Genomic DNA, 20,725 nt, shown 5'->3' with positions numbered 1-20,725 from the left:
GCAATTTCGATTTCGATTATGAAGCTTTCACTTTATAATAGTCTAATGCGAGTGCTGTGACGGTCTGTTTCTGATAAAGTTTTATCTTTATGATACCCTGGCTTGTGACGTCTGATTGGCGTAGTAGTGTCAGACATATAGATTCAGCTCATATAGATTTTCAAATTGATAAGACTTTTGCTGTTTGTGATACCCTAGCAAATGACAATGAAATGGGAGCGTTAGGATTTTGTTGTCTATTGCTATAAAAGTTTTAGAAATTTAACTTTAAAATATATGAAACATTCAAAATATTATAGGCTAGTAAACAGATTTCATTGAAAATGACTTTTCTATAACAATTTTCAGTTTTTTTATCAAATATTGAATTTTTTACATAGTATTTAAAGCAAATGAGTTAGTTAACGTTAGAAATTCCATAATAGGGTATCTAAAAGTCGTGACATTTAGAGAAGTGAGTGTCTACTGACGTCAGTTGAGGCGGAGTTTGTCGAGCTGTTTTTCGCGCAGTGTAATCAAGTAAAATCTTTACCAAATGCATTTGCTTTAAATATGATGTAAAAAATTCACTAATAGGGTATGTAAAAGTCGTCATATTTTGAGAAGTGAGCGTTTACTGTATGTGAAGGTTGGGGAGGAGTTTGTCGAACTCTTTTTCGCGCAGTGTAATCGACACGTACTACGAGTTGGCGATTCAACGATTCGGCGAGACTCGAATGTTGTCGGCTTGTGTGTGTGTGTGTGATTGTTGTTTAGCTGTTGTTGTTGATGTTGTTGCTGTATTTGTTATTTGCTGATATTTTATAATTAATTTTCGTTCGCATTTTTGCTATGCCAAACAGCAACAACAACAACGACAACAACAGACGTCGCTGCTGTGCTTATTTTATTTATATTTTCGCATTTTTTGTGTCAGCTTTTTTTTCTCTGTGTTGTTGTTGTTGCTGCTCGTCGCTTAGCAGACATATTTCCATTACGTTTTTAATTTATTTCGACGCGTACTAATTCCAGCGCAAATATTTGCACAATTATTTGCATCTGTGCGCGAATTTTGTATCTGTATCTGAGAGCACAAGTTCACAAGTATACGTCGAGTATATTGTATCTTATTGCAGCTGTATCTGGTATAAGCTAGCTTTTAAGTACGAATCATTTGTATATTGCTTTCTAATGAAGGTATTTATGTTCACCGTGGTTCACCGCTCTTGACGCTCCTCTTACCGCCACCTTTTTGTGTGCTAATTGATGAGCTGGAAACCTGGGAGCTGGAAGGCGTTTGCAGACGTTATCAATTGGCATTCTGGTTGCTGCTGCTTTGCAGACTCTCCAGTGGCGCCACCAGATACATTTGCGAGCCGCACATCCAAAGGAACGCTGCAAATGAAAAGAAAAAGATGCAATTTTAAATTAACTCGTTACATTTTAGAGGTGCTACATCTGAAAAAATATATTTTAATTAAGCATTTTAATTTGAGAGGCTCTTAAACTTAACAATTAAAACAAATTTCTTCTGCTTGAAGATCTTAAAACATATTTTATTTCTTCAATGCTGAAAAAACAACAAATTTAATTGAGCATATGTACGGACAGAGAGGCTGATGGTACAAACTATGAAAGTTTGTATGGGAAAATGTGTAATTTGTATTTTTTCATAAAAAAACTTGTTAAATTTAACAGAATTTAGTTTTTATTGTATTTAAGACTTTAATAAAATATATATTATATGCTGAACAATGTATTTTAATTGGCAAATGTACGGCCAGGAAGTCTGGTGATAACATATTTTGTATGCTCAACTCTTATATAAGAAGAAGAACAATTAACGAATCAGGCAAAGGTACGGACAGAGAGGCTAACGGATTTTTAAATTAAAACAATTTTTTTTTACTTTCATCTGCTTTAGAAAATATAAAATACAAGACAGATAAATTTAATCAGACGAACGTACGGATAGATAGTCTGGCGTATAAACAAAAAAAAAGTTGGACTTACTTTTAATTTATTAAAACTTAATTAATCTACTTTCATCTCCTTATACAAAATATATACATATTTTAATATGTTGAGCTCTTATATAATAATAGACAAGATAAATTTAATCAGCCGAAGGTACGGACAGAGAGGCAGACCGATAAAATAACGCAAGTTTGACTCGAATATTGATCCTAAAAAATAATATATAATATCTATAATGTAGTCACTTTAAAACAACAAAAATATGCCCTCATATGCTGGCAGTATAGGCGTGGCTTTCCAAATTTCAAGCCAAATTTGTGTGTATATAACTTTCAGAAAGCCACATGCCAAATTAGGAGTTTCTAGCTCTCATAGTTGCTGACATCGAAGTGTTTTTACAGACGGACGGACAGACAGACGGACAGAATGAATTAAATCAACTTTATAGAGTACACAAATCCCATACAATAAGCTGCACAGTGAAACGTGGCAAGACTAATGAAAATTGTTATTCATGGATGAAAATACGAAATGATGTAATGGCCAAGAGAATGAGAAAATGAGCGAATGACCGGCGCTAGAGAGACACGAGAGACGCAATCAGGGCAGAGAAATAGAGAAACGAAGAGACTGTTGCTGCTGTTCATTAAAAAAAAAAAGGCCAGCGAAATACTGCATAAAAAGTTCCGAGTTGTTATTGCTGTTGTTGCTGTTGTCGTTATAACGGCAAAAATAAAGCAGTGCTCGCTGAGGAATGAATGACCGACCCAGCGAACCACCAAATGAACGAGAAAGGCCAGAGAGAGGGAGAGCAAGAGCGAGAGTAAACGAGTGAATGAAATGAAAGAGCGAGAGAGAGTGAGCGAGTGAGTGAGTGAGTGAGAGCGGGGACGAAAAAGAGACGAGGGCAGAGGCTAACGTGGAAGACACACGTTGACGAGCAGTGGCCGCTAAATTTGTGTATAATGACTACTTGAGAAAAGCCAAAGAGGAGGAAAAAAAAACAACACAACACAACACAGCAACAACAACAGACAATAACAACAACAACTCAAGCACACACGAAATGTAATTTGTATAATTTGAGTCGCTTTTTTCTTGCTTTGCGTCGTCGACTGTGGGAAACGCGCCAAAAAAAACGAAAAAAAACCAAACTAAACATAGAAGTTAAGCAGCAACAAAAACCACGCGCAACTAACAAAACAACTGACAACAACACAAGCAACAAAAAAAAACGAGAAAAAAATAATAACCATTCAAGTTGGAAGACGACACCAAGTGGATGGATATTGTACTTAAGCTCACTTCGAGAATTTCACCAATCAAACAATAATTCAAGGCAACTAACAAACTAATGCTGACAAATCGACGATTAAATACCCTTTGAAAATCAACTTTCTATTGTGGTTAATTTCATGAGATAATAATATAATATATAATATGATATAGCATAATAAGTAAAGTTAACAAATTATAGATTTTCCTTATAAAATCAAATTTAATAAGAACTCAAGCTGAGTGCATATAGAATTTTAAGTTAAATACTTTTTCACTACTTTGAAATACTTCTGTATTCCATCAAACTTGTCGTAAAATATAAGTAATAAAAATAAAACATAGAATACAGAATACAAAAGACTTTTAAATTCGACGAAATGAAAAATGGATTCAAAGTCCTAAAGCAAGCAAAAATACTTTATACCGCAAAAAACTTTCAATACCAAAAACAGTAAAATAAAATTCTACAAAGTATTGATGAACTATTCCGATTGTAAAATCTTCAGAAAAATAACATATATTAAGAGAACAAGTGAAAACATTACAATTCAATAATAAGCAATGCGATTGGCAAAAGGTAGGACAAAATCTTAGTATAGTAACAGTAGTAGCTACAATCCGTAATAAAAATAGTAAATTAGTAGTAAGATACAATTACAGTAACTGTAATAGATGCAACGAATAGTACTGAATTCTGGAAGTAGTAACATTCCAACAAATACAAGTATGTAAACTTATCTGATATAAAGTAAATTGATATTATAATAATTATACTTTTATCCAATTTGAATATTAGATAATCACTCGTACAATATGATAATACACGCATATAATAAGCATCTTAAAGACACATAATTCCAATTAAGGGAACTCTAACAGATAACGCAAAAAGTTCTGAACGTATCTACAATTAATATTTAAAATATTACGTATGTATCATATCTTCCATTTAAAACTTATATACATTTCTACTCTCTAAGGAATACAAATATGAATATGAATATTAAGTAAAAAATTGATTCTATAAAAGTATACATAAATTCTGTGTGCAATTTAGATTCTTCACTTTGCATTCTTCAATTAAGAATTCATCAATTCAATTCTTGAATTGAGTACAGTTCTTATTCGAACTTCAAAGCAATCTTATCGTAGAGTAGTCAATATAGAATTCTATAATTTTGTTTAACTTTAAAATTGATAAATTTTCTTAATTTTCGAATTTGTTCTTTACTGAATGAGTTTTTTTTTCAGAGTTTTCTTGAGACTCATCCTATAATTTATATTCTCTAATAAACGAAAGGTTTTTCAATTTAATTCTATTTGTCAGATAGCCATAAACATATTAGATTATTAGATTATTAGATTATTGCCAACTATAATTCAAGTTACTTAAAATTAAGTTTATCAATGGGAACTTCTTATCAGTTTTAGAGGGATAATAATAATAATCATATATACTATATGTGGAGAGACTCACCTTGTGACTAAGCGGAACTTGCCACCGGGACCGGAGTGTCGGTAGCGGAGATTTGAACGGGCGGCTTCGAGAGCGTCTCGCTGCTGACGCTGCCAGCGTTTGTGGTTGCTGTTGCCGTGGGCAGCGCCAAGGGAAGTGTGGCGGGTGTTGCAGGTGTGCTGGCAACAGCAACTGTTGTTGTGGTTGCTGGTGTAGAAGTGGCAGTTGCAGTAACTGTTGCAGCAGTTGCTGTGACTGTCGCTGTTGCTGTTGCAGTGGCATCCGATTTGGTTGCCTTCTCCGATTCGGGAGTTTTGGCAGCAGCAGCAACACTTGCCACACTGGCTGGTGGCGCCTCCTCGGCGAGGGCGGCAGCTTTTGCCTCGGCGCGTATGTTCAAATTGGCAGCAACTTGATCGATGGTTGTTGCCTTTTTCGTGGCACGCGGCGATGTGGCAGCATTGCAATTGTTGTTGTTGTTGTTGTTGCTGCTGTTATTATTATTGTTGTTGCTGCTGTTGCTGTTAGGGCTAAGCAACATTGTGGCTGAGCTCAATTTGGGCTTCTCATCGGCTTTCACAGTCAACGGCTTGGCTGCTGCAATAGTTGTAGTCGATGTTGTTGATGTGTTGCTGCTGCTGCTGCTGTTGCTAGTCAAGAGCGTGGCCTGATTGCGAAAGGCCAACGCCGATGGATTGGGTATGCTGCGCACTGAGGCATTCTGTGGTCGCACCACCGCATTCTTTGGCTTATTCTCGTAGATGTTGCTGTTGCTTGCAGTATTGCTGTTGCTGCTGTTGTTAGCAGTAGTAGTGTTGTTGTTGTTGTTGTTGTTGCCAGCCTTTATCGAGATCTTTTCGCGCGCTGTTGCCGACTCAGAGAGCATATGCAGATTCTGTAGATCATCGCCAGCAGCAGCAACCGAAGCAACTGAAGCAACAACATTGCTGCAATTGCTGTTGGCGGAAATGTTTTGCTTGATTTTATTCAGCGCAGCCTCCAGACTGTTGCTGCTGCTGTTGCTGTTGCCCACGGGTGGCGACGTGGGCGCCAATTTGGTGCTGTTGCGTCCTGTGCCCTGTGCTGATAAATCAAGTATGTCAGCATCCTTGGTCGTTGCTGTGGTTGTTGTTGAGCTTGTTGCTGCTGTTGCTGCAGCCGCTGTTGTTGTTGTTGTTGGTGGCCGAAAATCACGCAAACTCGTTTTCGACTTGTCCAGCAAAGGAGCAGCAGCAGCAGCCGCTGTGCCATTGGCTTTGCTTCCAGTCGAAGTCAAAGTTGTTGCTGCTCCCGCTGCGGCAACTGTTGCGGATTTCTTTGAATTAAGCTCGGCTTTGGCTGCTGCTGCCGCTGTTGCTGACTTTGATGGAAACGAGACTGGAACGGTGTTGCGCAGATTTATTAATGCAGGCGGCGATGTGCGATAAGCAGCATTGTTGCTGTTGTTGCTGTGGTTGTTGCCTCGTTGCGCACTCAGCGCAACTGACAACGGCGGCGACTTGACAGTCGTGGGCATCGACATCGACATCGACATTGGCAACGGCAGCGGCATGGGGAGGGGCAAAGGGAGTGGCAACGGCAACGGCATGGCCACAGCACGTTTCGCTGGCTGCTTCGGTGGTCCCATCAAACGTGCACTGGTTGCTGCCGCCGCAGCGGCTGCTGCCCCAAGTCGCATAATCTCCAACGCTGGCAAATTGCTCAGCGAACTCTCGGCATAGCCATAGCTAAGGTTGCCCCCAGCTGCAGTTGGTCGCGGAGCTTGTGTTGCTGCCGCTTTGGCTGCTGTTGTATTTGCCATGGTTGCTCGCGGTTGTGTGTTGCGTGGTCGTGGCGTTATTGTCACCGAACCGCTGGGCGGCAGATTCAAGCTGGAGAGCATCGGCATGCTGGTTGGCTTGGCCAACTCCGGACCGTAGAGACGCAGTTGAGCGCTCGCTTGTTGCTTCAGCTTGGCTGCTGCGGCAGCGTACTTGACGCCAACTTGCTGTTGTTGCTGCTGTTGCTGTTGCTGATAGTCGAGACGCGGATGCTTGGCCAAGCTAGAAGCTGGAGCAGATTCATCCAGCGAGAGCGAACGCTTTGGCTGCTTGTTGGCTGCACTCGCTATGGAACTGGGCGTGGAAAGATAGCGCAGCATTTGATGCGGCGCCTGACGCAGCGGCGCTTGTGGCACGGCAAAGTGCGGCGCAGGCTGTGGCAAGGGCGTCAAAGTGGGTTGCCTTTTGTTGTTGTTATTGTTATTAGTTGGTGTTGGTGTGGGTTTCAGTTGCTTGGGAGCGGGCACAAGCTTCGACTTGGTTGTGGCTGCTGTCAAAGTGTTTGCTGCTGTTGTAGCCGTAGTGGTTGCTGCTGCTAGAGGTGGTGTTGCTGCCTTGGGCAGCGGACTGCCAGCGGGTGAAAAGCTCTTGAACAAACTCGGCGGCAAAGGCGGCGATGCAGGCAACTGCGGCTTCTCCATTGAAGTTGTCGCCGAAGTTGTCAACGAAGTTATCCCCGAAGTTGTCATCGAAGTTGTCCCCGAAGTTGTCATCGAAGTCGTCATCGAAGTTGTCGCTGAAGTCGTCGCCATCAGGTTGCTGATGCTGCGCGATTCTTCGCCCAAAGTGCGATTCAAATCGTTGGCTTTCTGCAGCGCATTCAACTCGCCGCCAGCCAGCGAATGCGAACGCTTGAGATCGAGCTTGTGCGCCTTGTGATTGTGCGGTGTTGTTGTGATTTTCATTTTCATTTTTCCATCGGTTTGTGAACTGATTTCCGCATGCAACTTTTTGCGTTTGCCATTCGCATCCTTTGGCTCCTTGGAGTGCTTCTTTTTGCGCTTGCGATGCGAAGACGATGACGTAGAGTTCGTCGAGGATGAAGTTGAGGTTGAGGTTGAGGCATCCGCGGTGCCATTGGAGCCATTGGTGGATGAGGAACACGAGGACATGGGCGAGGCATTCGGACTGTATTTCAAGGCATCGCTTGCACCGGGTGTTGTTGGCTGTTCAATGGGTTTGAGGCCAATGTTCTTGGCATACGTTTCCAAGTCCAATTGATTATGTTGCCCGGCATCCTCGAGACGTGCATCCGCTGACTTGGGCAACGTCAGTTTCGCCTTCATGCTATTCAGTTCGATCTTAAGCTTGGGCAAATTGCGCACAGCTGCATTCGAGGACTTTTTGTTGGCCGTCTTCAGCTCGAAACCTTCCTCATCCGCATAGGCAGCAGATTTACTCAACTGCGACTGTGGAATGCTCACCACAATGTTCATATTGGACACACCCAGGCTAGACTGTTCCTCCGGTTCCGGTTCGCTCTTCACGCGCAACAACGGAGCCACCGTGGGTGCAACACCGTAATCACTGTACCGCATATCGTTGCTGCGTAAGCTCTTGAAGTTGCTCACCGCCTGAGAGGCATCTTCATGGGATTCATTTGCCGTCTGACTCAGTGGTGTTCGCTTGTTGCCCTTGCTGACCTTTGAGTTGGATTTGGCGCGCGTTTTGCTCGCGGGCGCTGCATGTGGGCGAGGGGGATTATTCGGTTGCGTTTCCAGCTCATCGGCAAAGGTCACGGACTTGGCACTCTTTGTTGTTGTTGTTGTGGTCGTCACCACAGCAGCAGCGGGTCTTGACTCAATATCCTGATTAACCTTTGACAAATTGTTTTCATCGTTTTTTATGCACTCATTCTCATAGAGCAGTATCCTGTACTGAAAGGACATCGGCGCATGCTGCACAACGGGGGGAGGGGAAAAGAAGAGAGCAAAACAAGGGAACGATTGTAGAATTGACCTTAAACGAACGTCACAATTGGATTTGCCAATCGAATTCCCTTTTCATACTTATAGATAAAAAGTAAGCAAGATACAGTCGAGTGTGCTCGACTGTGAGATAGCCGATGCCCATTTTGAAAAAAAAGCAAACATATTGAGGTATTATTCTTAAATTATACTGAAAATATACCGCCAAAATACTAAAAATATATATCAAATTATGTATGTATATGATATATTTATATAGTACTACATTGAAAATATACCAAATAATGCAGAATATACCAAATTGTCAGCTAAAACAACTATTAGTTTTAGTAAATAGGCGTTTTTGCCTATACAATATATTCTTTAATAACTTCCATTCCATTTTTATCTAATCGCAACCAACTTTTCAGGAATCATAAGTACTATTACTATTATTGTATATACTGAAATGCGAGACTCTAGCTTTAAAATTACACTTTTTACGCGAGTTTTATCAATTTGTGGGGGCGGAAGTGGGCGTGGCAAAAATTTGAAACAAACTTGATCTGCGTGCAAATATAACAAATGATGTCGAAAAAAATTATAGCTCTATCTCATATAATCTCTGAGATCCAGTGTTTCATACGGACAGACGGACAGACAGACAGACAAACAGACAGTCAGACGGTCATTGCAATATCGTCTCGGCTATTGACGCTGATCAAGAATATATTTACTTTACAGAATATCTATCCTATCGGCACAAAGTCATAATACCCCTCTATCCTATATAAACTAGTTGAGTATAAAAACTAGTTGGGGAAACTCACCCGATCCCAGTGGTAGCAATAGCCAATGTCCATTAGCGTCAAGCTTGGCTGCAACACCTCATCCTCATAGGTGACCTCGACCTCGACTTGTTTGTTCTGCGCATCGATGTCGTATTTGGAGCAGAGAAACTGCTTCAGATGCGCAATCCGCAGACCAGCGGGACACTGAAGATAGCAGACGGGCGGCTTATCCGATGCCCTGCAGTGTTTCAGCATTGCTGGATGATATTCTAGGGATAAACTGCGGGAGAAACGAGAAGCGAGAAAGAAAAGTTAAATATAAACCCAAAAGAAGCCGGAAGGAAATTAAAGAACTTTGTAAAAGTCTGTGTAGATTATTAAAGAAGACAAGAAACATGTCTAAGACTTATTATACAATAAGTAAATTTATGTTTGAAAAAGAATAAAGAATACAACTTTTAAATTTAAGATATTTTCAAGTGAGAGACTGTTAGATACCCGCTACGCATTTTGAGTTAAAGCAAAACAGTGCGGAATTATTCTTAAAATATACCAAGTTAATAACCGCAGATATACTGAAATATACCAAATACTAAATATGGTATATTGCCATTCAAAATATACCATAGAAAACAAAATATACCAGATTATCAGTCAAAGCTACAAAGTCCCGTAGTAAGTAATATCTTTATAGTCTCTGAGATCTGAGATAGGACAGACGGCAATGGTTAGATCGTCTCGACTGTTAACGCTGATCAAGAATATATGTGTATATACTTTATAAGGTCGGACTTGCCTCCTTCTGCCAGTTCCACACATTTTCTGTCGGCACAAAGTTATAATACTATTCTACCCTATGGGTAGCGGGTATAAATATTGAAGAAAGATCCTAATCTTTTAATTTTAAGCAGCTGACAAACGTATATTTTAAAAAGGGAAAAACTTGAGATTTTCCAGGATCATTTTTTTACATTTTTACACTAGTCAAGTAAGAATATATTCTAGAATATAAATAAATATATTTCGTTTTTCACTATGAACCATATTTTTTCAACAATATTGTAAAGAAGTATTCTAGAGTTGTGCCTGAAATTTCAAAATTTGTTTATGAGTCAAAATTTTTAAATGTTTAGAGCTTGTTTCGGGAATTTATTGTATTTTTATTGTAGAATTTTTTCTCTCGCTGTATTTTATATTTCCGAAATCCCCATAGTTAATCATTTATTATTAGGAAAATAGTTAGTTTGAAATTTGAGCGCCCAAGCAATGCCCAGTGCGAGTTCAATTAGGCTGATGAAGTTAAGAGAATGTCGACGGAAATTGCTATAAAAATATAGTATAGCTGATGAGGAAAACATTTTGCTTTTGAGGGTTGAATAATGAACGAACTCTGAAGATAAAAGCAGTGGAAATTGTACATTCTGTTCTGTTTGTTGAGTTTAATTAAAGTGACGAGTCGAGGGATGAACAAAGCCGAAACTGGTAAAGTTTCTAATCAAAATTCTTAGTGACTGAAAAGGTTTACTTTTTGAAAAGAGAAAATAAAAAAGATTTTTTATTATTTCTAAACAATGCGAATTTTGCTCTCAATGAGGAATTCCTTCCGAAAAAGTTAAAGTTATTAATCGCAATGAAAACTCAAGAAAACACCTAAAAAAAACTATTAGATCTTAATTATAAAATCGAAAACAAAACTAAGAATAAGTATCTAGAACAAATAAATTATAAGAAGTAGCAAAAAAGGCAAAATTTATAAAAAGTCTCAAATTCAATTGAATGAAATTATAAGAAGTAGCAAAAAAGATTACAAAATTTATGTAATTGTATTCAACATAAAGAAGTTATTATATCAAAGTAATTATAGACTCACCTTATAGGCTCTGTTGGCGTAAAGAACTCGTGTTCCTTTTCGGCTTGCAGCACATCGTCGAGGTCGGAATCGAGGTCCTTGTGCTGTTCCTCGAACTCAACGAGTCGCTCGCACTCACGCTGATAGAGTCCAGGAACCATTTTATAGATGAGGGCCCGCAATGTGTCATCGGATCTGCAACGAATAGGAGATGAACTCATGAGTAATGCATGAAGTGGAATGATAGAGAAGAGTAGCTAAGATGCTGAGGGGAAATATGAAGAGATCTCTTTTGTGGCACCTACCTTAGGTTATCCTCATTGATCTGCTTGCCGCCGCTGGCCTTGCACTGGGGACAGTAAACATCGCGCAGCAAATGCTTCAAAATGCAGCTGCGGCAATCTGAAAGCACAATTCAAGTTCGAATTCAAGTTGAAGTTAAAGTTGATGCTGAAGTTGGAACTGAAGTGGCGTCCCAAGTGGTTTTGAGCTGGACTTACATGTGTGATAGCAATAATCCACTGTGGTGGGGTCTATCATATAGCCCAGGCAGATGCGACAGCTCAACTGTTCATTGAAGTCGCCCATCTGTCGACGATTTGCGACTGCTTTCTCCATCTTGGTGTGCATTCTAATCTGTTATTTCTTTGTATTAGCCTCTGTTGATTTGAACTGAATTTGTTTCAAACGAATGTCATGTCCTGTGAAAGGATAGCGAAAGGAAAAGGAAAGAGATTGGGGCTTAGCTATGGAAACGAAACTTTAAAGTAAAGTCAATTTAAAGAAGCTTAACTAACTGATATCACAAAGTTATAAAACAAGGCAACAATCTGTTGAGACACAATATGTTTGCCCTATAATTATACCAGATGGAGTAATATATATTTCAATAAGTAGTATGACTAATGCCGAGATGGCACGGTTATTGATAAAACATTGCGATGCTAAAGAAGTGAAATTCTTTCAGATGATTTTATTTAAGTTTTGTGACATTTCGACACAAAACAAGTGCATCTCCTTTTCTCTGTTTTAAAGAAAATGCATTCAAAATAAATTCAATTGTTAATTTATCACGGTTTCTTGATATTCTTTGTATTTTTTACAAATATATATAAATTAAATGAGACTCATTTTAATTTATATGAAAAAGAACTTGACTTTTTGGTTATATTAGTGTTCAGAAATTAAGTTATGTGAAATGCATTTAGTTCACAAACATTTTGAGCCACAAACGTTGATTGGGAGTTGACCAGAAGTTTCAATGTCGGAACATTTCATTCTAAAAACATATTTATTGTTTGTTCGTTTACTTTTCACTATTGTAAAGAAACATTTCCAATTAAAATGTATAAAATAAGCCTACTTTATAAATAACTTGTGAGTTGGTCACATTTAAAATTATTATAATGGTTTTTACTTTAATTTAGAATGTCGAAAGGGGCGTGGAATAGTAAAAAACAAGCAAATATGATAGTAGATTACTGTTCATAAATTTCGTTGATATAGCGTTCTTAGTTTCTGAGATCTGAACTTCTAAAGACGCGGACAGACAGCCAGACGGACAGCTCAATTACTGCTGCCGATTAACAGCATATTAACAATGTTAAAAAGCATTTCCACTTAAAATGCATACAATAAGTATACTTTATAATTAACTTGCGAATTAGTTACATTCCAAATTATTGTAATTGTTTTTTACATTAACGTAGAATGTGGATAGGAGGAGTGACTTAGTACAAAACAAGCGAATATGATAGTAGATCACTATCCTTAAATTTCGTTGATTTAACCCTTGCAGTTTCGAAGATCTGATCTTCCAAATACGCAGACAGACAGACTGCCGGCCAACTCAATTACTGCTACCGATCAACAGCGTATTAACAGTGTTGCAAAGCTTCTCAAACGAGTATTTTAATCATTTTGTGATTGTCACCAACTTAGAATGCCCTTACAATCCACAAATACCAAGTATGGGTAGTAAAAAGCTAACTGTGAGAAAAAACATAAAGCAAAATCCCATCATCAAGCAGACAAGACCATCATCAGCCATCAGCCAAGAGCCAAGAGCCATGAAATATCATTGTGGTCGTCGCTGTCGTCAGAGAGGAGCTTCAAAAAACACACAACAAAAGCCGCAGATAGCTCTCGCATATAGCAAAGATTGTATATGTATCTGTAGAGTATCTTTGTATCTCTATCTCTGTAGCTGTAGCTGTTGCTATTGCTGTCGTTGTCGATGTCGTTGTAGGCACAAGACCTCAAAACTTTAGACTAGTAAGTCAGCCATCCATGAATCGGAACAATGCCGAAAACAAAAATACGATTATGAGCATACAACAAAAGAAGAAGAGGAAGTGGCACAGAGAGAAGAATACAACAAAAAAAATAGAAAAAAAGTAATTCATACGCGCGGGTCAGCTAAAAAAAGGAAGAGCTCAAAGAGCGAAGACTGAGTTGGGGGGGCTACTCAAAAGCGACGCCCTTCGTGTCACACAGAGGGCACCCTACACAAAGCACACATGCACACACGCACACTAATACACACACACACATACTCATACACTTCACACAGCGGCAACGATTGTGCACTCGACGTGTGTACTTGAATCTAGTTTTAGGTTTTGCCTCGTCGTCGGCGTCGTGCAAACGAATAAAGTACGAAAATTACGCTCTTGTGCCCTACACACACACATACATACATAGAGCAACTCTTTGACTTGCTGTTGATAATAATAATAATGATGATTATTATGTATGTATGTGGGCAGCGAGTTGTGGATCAACAGCGGCAGCAGGTTGGAGCGCCGCTTACCACAAGAATCTATGCCACATTCGAAGCGTTGCCAACCATAATGACAACGATGATTATGATGATGATGATGGCGATGACGATGACGATGACTGTAACGTTGACGATGAAGAGATTTGTATGAAACAAAGGCTGCAAATGTCATGATGTCAATCTATTATGTACTGTACATTGTCACATGGGATACAAGAGCACAACGATAATAGTTTGTGTGTGTCTCTGTCTGTCTGTGTGTGGGCCTGGGAAAGAATTGGAATACAAAGTAGCCGAAGGCGCCATATCCTAACATTTCACTGGCCTTAACAATCTTCAAAAAGTGAACAGAAAAAGTATTTGCTATAAATATTATAGTATAAAAACTGAATAGAAAAACTATTTGCTATAAATAATTTAGTACTTTAGTAGGTACTCTATTTCTCAAATCAAAATAAATACTAACAATTATTCAAAATTTAAAGGATTTTCTATGTAAAATTGTTAATATTGTTTCCAAATTACAAAATAAGAACATAAAACATATGCAAAGTTAGAAGAAATATGAAAATTAGTCCACCAAACTAAAGAAAAATATATTATTTTCACAGATGTTTATAGAATCTAGAATTGGAAAGGAAAGATCCCCTATTCTATAGTAATCATATTCATATAATAATTCTATTCTATTCTTCGTAAAAATAGTAGCTTATGACCACACCTTAGATCTATTCCTGTTCTTAAAATGAGTCTTAGAAAAAATTGAATCATATTAGACACCGAACAGGCGAACTTTGAATGTAATCTATTTATATGGAATCGCAAAGTATTGCATTTAAGCTAAAAACACCTTTTAATGGAGAAAAACGTGTCAGTTCTCTAATATTTATAGTAATTACCAAATGAAATGAACTGCGAAAAGATCTGGATAGTAAAAAGCATCAAAAATATGTTGAGCTATATTTTTAGAACTGTGAAAACTATTGGTAATAATCCATAAAAATGTCTACAGATATGTTGAGAGTTTAGATTGACAACTGTGACTCAAATTTTATATTATTATTACTCTATACTGTATAAAAGTGTATATAAAGTATAGAGATTATAGTATGGGGACTACAAAATAAAGATGTTTTATTATAGTGTCCAGGTAATATGGTGTATATAATACAATATAGAGTCTAAGATTGTAAACTACAATAATTGAGTTTAGGTTTAACTCTAAATCGATTGTGAATATGAAATCAAAGTTGTAAGGTCTGCAACTGATTTTCAATCTGTGCCTCAATTGGAAAACTTGCAACATTAGCAAGCGACTTCTAGCCTGCCTCGCTCGAAAGCAAAGTGTAGGGCAAATAAAAGTCGCCTTGAAGTGCGACGAGTAGAGCGAAGTCAAGTCGCATTCAGTTGCTGCCCACTTTTGCCCCGTTTGCCTTTGACATGCTTCGCTTTTGTACGTCGCACACGCTCACGCGAAACTGGCACGAAAGCAGCTGGCAAAAGGGAAGACGAAATAGGCGGCCGAAGTGACAACACAAAAGCAAGACGACGACGACGACGAAGGCGAAGACGACGTCAAAAGCTGCGATGCTGGCAAGCAAAACACAAAAAGCGAGAAGCGAGCAAAGCGAAAAAAACAAAAGCAAAAAGTGGCAGCAAAACTAAGCCAACATGCAAAGTGGGCGCAAGGATGAGGCGGCAAAGCGAGAGAGAGAAAGAGAGAGAACGAGAAAAAGATGTAGATTGTAGTTGATGCTGCAGTGGGGAGGAAGACAGTGGTGTGTGTGTGTGTGTGTGTGTGTGGGAGTTGAACAGGGTGGACACTGTAGTTGCCAAAGTGCTCTAGGCAATCTAGAATGAGGATAATGAGGCGAATGTGCAGCCTAAGCAAACAGCGCAATCATTCATCAAGGCGCCCACTGACATCCACGCCCACTTGATGAAAATATCCCACTGTGCGGGGTTTCGTTGGGTGCCAAAGGATTCAACGAGCGAACGAACAAACGTCAATAGACAATGTTGATGACGTCTTCAATGTCGCTGACGTTAAAGTCTCTCATACACACACGCAAACAGTGACGAAATGGCCACAGCTTACAATCAAAAAAAATGGAAAGAGGCTTGCCGCGCTCTTATCGCTATCGAAACGAAACAATAATAACAATAACAGCAGCAGCAACAACAACTTGCGCCGGCACGAGCGAAGTTTACAAAACCGACCCGCAGGGTGGTTGTTACACACACACACGCACACTTACGTACACGCAGATAGACACGAGACGACACGACACGGCACGAAGCGCACGCAACAAGCTTTGCCGAGAGACGAACACACACACGCACACACAAACACACGCGCAAAGCGAGAAATGTTGTTACATCGAAAAACAAAACTTGGTGAACGAAATACTTTTGCTATAAGCTTGCTTGCGTTGTGTCCACAACAGCAGCCGCTGAAAATACAACTGAAAGCAATGCACGAAATTCAAATGCTACGCTACGTTCGTAACTATCTATGTGTGTGCGTAAGTATGGGTGTGTGTGTGTGTATTCGTACTCGCACTCGCACTCGTACTCGCCGCGCAATTGAGGCGAAACGAGCGCACGACGGCACAACGAAGCAGAGACGACACAAATTTGTATCTATTCGCCGCAATAAAACTGTGAGAGAGAGCCAACGCTGCTTCGCCTGACCGCCCCAGTGGGTTGCTTTGATGTTTGCGTGTGAGTGTGTGTGTGTGGGGAGAGCGCACGAGAAAAAAAAGCAAAACAAAACTGGCAAAAGCCAAAACAACACTTTCTACAATTTTGCGCGCGCGTTTTTCGCCTTTTCGCCGCACAATTTTAGTTTTCGGCTCGCTACGAAATCGCCGCCTGCGTCGAAAATTCCAATACGACGCACACACACCACCGCACGCAGTCACGTGTATGTGTGTGTTTACAAAATTTTCACACACACAACTACCACATCGGCATGGGCATAATTTTTATGTTATTTTTTTTTTCGTTACATTTCGCCGCACTCGCCGCGCAATCAAAAAGCAAAGTGAAATTTTCTTATTAGAAATGTACACAAAAACACAGGCGCGCTTTTCCATTACGACGCAAATTGCTGCAAACTATTGCACACGTCTTACAGTTACAGTCGCTTGCCGCCGGTGGCTGCTGCACTGTGGTTTTTCATATCTATTTTGACGCACGCAAAAAAAGCATAAATCGATTCAAAGCAATTGATGGATTTCTCTACTGCTTCTTCTTCTTCTTCTAGTGCTTACTTTATAACACTTGACGACGACACATACACATCGGGCACACCAACACTAATCCATGTGTGTGTTGTTGTGTGCGTGTGATTGTATGTGTGCGCGCTTCTTTCACTTCAGCTGCTGCTGTTGCTGCTCTTATCGATTTCTCATACACGTTTTTATTATCACCGAACAGCCGCTGAGATTTTGTAGCGCTTTTACTCTCTCACTCTGGCTATCTCACACACTCACTCGCATTTGCACTCGCACTATCTCTGTCACTCGCTCTGTGGTGTTCAGTGAACGGCGAGTTTGAAAAATTTTTTGTACTTTTCTCCGTCCACAAAGTGCACGGCACGAAAACTGTTCAAAGACTGATTCTGATTAGACCTGCCAACGGCTTCGGCACCGTGGCGCTGTCGCTGTTCGTCGCGTCTGCGCCTGAGAGTTCGTCGCGAGAGCGAGAGCTAGCGCAAGCGAGACAAAGAGACGCGCTGTTGCCGTTTCACGCCATTGCTGTACCGCCCACCCTGCGGCTGTCGTGAGGCTTGATTGGCTGCGAGTGCCATGTTCGGCACGTTCGGCTCCCATGCCCGAACACTTCGTCTCTGCACGAAGTGTGTGCGTTGCGAACGTATGCGATGCACGAAGTGTGTGTACGCGAGTGTGTGCGCTTCGCTGCTGAGCTGCCTTTACCATTTTTGGGGTGGCTGTGCGTTGCGTTTGCCTTGCTTTGTGCGTGCGTGTGTTTGTGTGTGTGTCGATGTCTGTTTGTTTGTTTGTATGTGGGTGCTGCTTTTTAATTGAATTCGACTGTCAAATGAGAGATTAACGTCGCTTCAGCATTGACGTTGGCATCGACTGAGAGAGAGAGCGAGAGCGAGAGAGAGGCAAGCGCATAGAGTAGCGCAGGCAGCGCTGTCAACAGTCGAGTGTCAGCTACGTATTGGCCTTGGCGTTTATTTTAATTATCGCGAATTCTCGTTTGGTCGCTGCCACTACACATTGTTGCAGTCGTTGTTGTTGTTCTTGTCCCTCATACTCACTCTCCCAGTTCGTTGGGCATTTTGGGTAAATTATGAATATGCCATATGCAAAACGTATCATCCTCTCCCTTACGTGCATGTGTATGAGTGTGTGTGTGCATGTGCTTGTATCTCTTTATCCGTTTTGATGCCTGTCACTGACACCTCTTGACACATGAAGCCTACTTCATTTTACATTCGATGTTTTGCCATAGGGGGAAAATCATGAAGGGGGAAATGCGAATTTTCTGCTCGCATTTTTGATTCAATTCAATTGAAAGCGACTTCGGCGCCTGTCGAAATTTGCATTTCAAAGGTTTGTGGCAACATCGACAACGACGACGACGACAAGTGCAAAATAAAAATGTCCTTGAAGATTCTGCACGTTCCGTCGTTGATTTCAAGGCCCGTTAGGCATTAATATGCATAGCAATTGCTTCACGGAAACTAAGGAAAAACACACACACACGAAAATATCAAGGGGCATTGAGTTTGATAAATGATGCACATACGCATCGCGAATTTCCAAGCGTTTCTATCGCTTCCCTTATCATATTTCAATGGGGAATACTCTCATGTTCCTCGTGTCACGCCCCCGCTCCGACTTCATTTTCCTTTTTCATTGAACTCTTCTCAATTTCCGTTGTAACCGAACGTGCATAATTCATTTATCTTTATTTGTTGACGTTTGCTTTATTTATTGCATTTTCTTGATACTAGAATTGTTACAACTTAACAACAATACAAAATACGTATGTTACATATAAACCTTAAAGAAAATATTGTACCAAATCGACTTATCCTGGTTTGAATATTGATGCAAAATACTTACCTTTTAGATAAACAAAATGTGCCTATAAATTAACAACATTTTCGCTATATCTAAAGCCAAGTATAAAAGATAGGAACATATAGTAAGTCAACATCTTCTGATTCCTTTATGTTTTTCATAGTCACTGTATTTTTAATCTTAGCAATAACATGATTAAAAACATTGTAATAATGATAATTGTAATTCCGTAAAAAACAAGCATTAACCGATATCTGAAATATATAAACTTGTCAATTCGAACACAATGTAATAAATTTCATGAAAGCTGTGCATAAAAAAAAGGTATTTCCTTAAAGTAGCTGCTACTATTATATTTTAAATATGTATATGTCAATAGACATTGCAATGAACTTATGAAATTCATAATCTATCAAGTTCACTATTTTAGCAAATCTTTAAACAAATTGTATAGCTTTGAAATCGTCAAAAATAACTACTCAAAACGATTTCATAACTTTTTCAAGAGACTTTTACTAATCGGTTACTTCGGGTTCTCCTACAGTATGGAAAATATTATTAGAATCATGCAGTTTCTCAAAAGTGTATTCGACAAATATTTTATTAAAATTCAAACTTTGCTTTTCAAGAACTAAACTCACTTTCATTGAATTAAAATGTGTTAACTCGGTGTTCACTCTTAGGAAAGTTTAATTGAATTGCATTAGGAATATTTTTGTTCCAATTTACATTATCTTTTTCTACTGTGCTGAGTTCTTATTTTAAGAAAATATTTTGTCTTCACTTTTCGTAGGTTTTTCCCAATAACTACCTACTTTTAACATTTATAGCATGGCATTAAAAATTATGTTTTCTTTGAAACATTCTTTTTGAAGAATGTATTATATACACCATATCTAAAATCTAAAATAAAATCTAATGATCAAGGGACAATTCCGAAGGGACAATTCGGTTGGTAATCTGAAATCAATTCAAAGTTGAGACAAATCCTAACATTTCTTACACATATTTACATAATTTGTGTAGACAAATTTCCAGTTTATTCGGTAAGTAAGGTAACATTCAAAAACATGTAGGAAAATACCTCGCTTAACACCATTAAATAGGAATGAAAAAAAAGTAGGCTGCTAAATGAAAAGACAACACACTACTTACATTTTATTTACTTTCATTTTTAAGTGTGACCGTTAAGGTAAGAAAAATATGCCAGTAAGCTATATTAAAGTGGATTTATAGTGTGTTTTGGGTGTAAACTTGTGATACTTTAATTTTCTATGTTTAAAACAACTTTTCACATGTTCGTTCTAATATGAATCTTTGTGTGTTTTCCAATTTGCTTAATTACAAATGTTGTGGCTGCAAGTAATTTTCAAACATTAAATGAATGCACTCATTTTTAACATAATACAGAATGCAGAATGTCGATTTCTAATTCTAATTCTTATACAACAAAAACGTAAATATAATATATTTTTAATATAATTTTCTCTATTTTTAATGCTTGCTTTACTATACGTGATAAACATAACTATACAATATTTGTAATGCTAAAAGATAAATGAAGTAAATGTATTCGTGTTTTTTTTTAACTGCAACTTTAATAAAAATAAGTTTTGCAGCAACTTCGCACCTAACTGAAATTTATACCCAATAAATATAAGATGAGAGTACAAACTATATGGCATCATAACATCATTTCATGCAACTATCTTCAATATGCAATTAAACGTAAATGCTGTCTCGCAATTACTTTGCATTTAACTGAAATTTATAGCCAAAGAACAAATAATAATGTAGCACATAATAACTACATGACAATCATAATA

The 20,725-nt window shown here is 38.9% G+C and overlaps 1 protein-coding gene across 1 annotated transcript; it reads right to left on the bottom strand.

Moving 5' to 3' along the window:
• Positions 1-426: 426 nt before the first annotated feature.
• On the bottom strand, positions 427-17,469 carry LOC133841765 (protein suppressor 2 of zeste). Its single transcript, XM_062274477.1, has 7 exons — positions 17,115-17,469; positions 11,558-11,758; positions 11,363-11,459; positions 11,079-11,252; positions 9,248-9,488; positions 4,712-8,408; positions 427-1,374 (listed from the first exon to the last, which is right to left on the bottom strand). Exons 2-6 carry the CDS (start codon positions 11,685-11,687, stop codon positions 4,719-4,721), a joined length of 4,332 nt encoding a protein of 1,443 aa, XP_062130461.1. The 5' UTR covers positions 11,688-11,758; positions 17,115-17,469; the 3' UTR covers positions 427-1,374; positions 4,712-4,718.
• Positions 17,470-20,725: the final 3,256 nt, after the last annotated feature.

This window comes from Drosophila sulfurigaster, chromosome 3 (assembly GCF_023558435.1).
Source record: "Drosophila sulfurigaster albostrigata strain 15112-1811.04 chromosome 3, ASM2355843v2, whole genome shotgun sequence".
NCBI classification, from domain to species: domain Eukaryota; kingdom Metazoa; phylum Arthropoda; class Insecta; order Diptera; family Drosophilidae; genus Drosophila; species Drosophila sulfurigaster.
The sequence above is the reverse complement of the archived record's forward strand: the minus strand, read 5'-3'. Positions and strand labels throughout refer to the sequence as shown.

Coding starts and splice junctions, on each gene's coding strand:
- LOC133841765 (XM_062274477.1), bottom strand. CDS start 11,687: ATGCACACCAAGATGGAGAAAGCAGTCGCAAATCGTCGACAGATGGGC. Junction 9,489..11,078: donor ACGCCAACAGAGCCTATAAG/GTGAGTCTATAA, acceptor TTTCTCCCGCAG/TTTATCCCTAGAATATCATC. Junction 8,409..9,247: donor ATTGCTACCACTGGGATCGG/GTGAGTTTCCCC, acceptor CCCGTTGTGCAG/CATGCGCCGATGTCCTTTCA.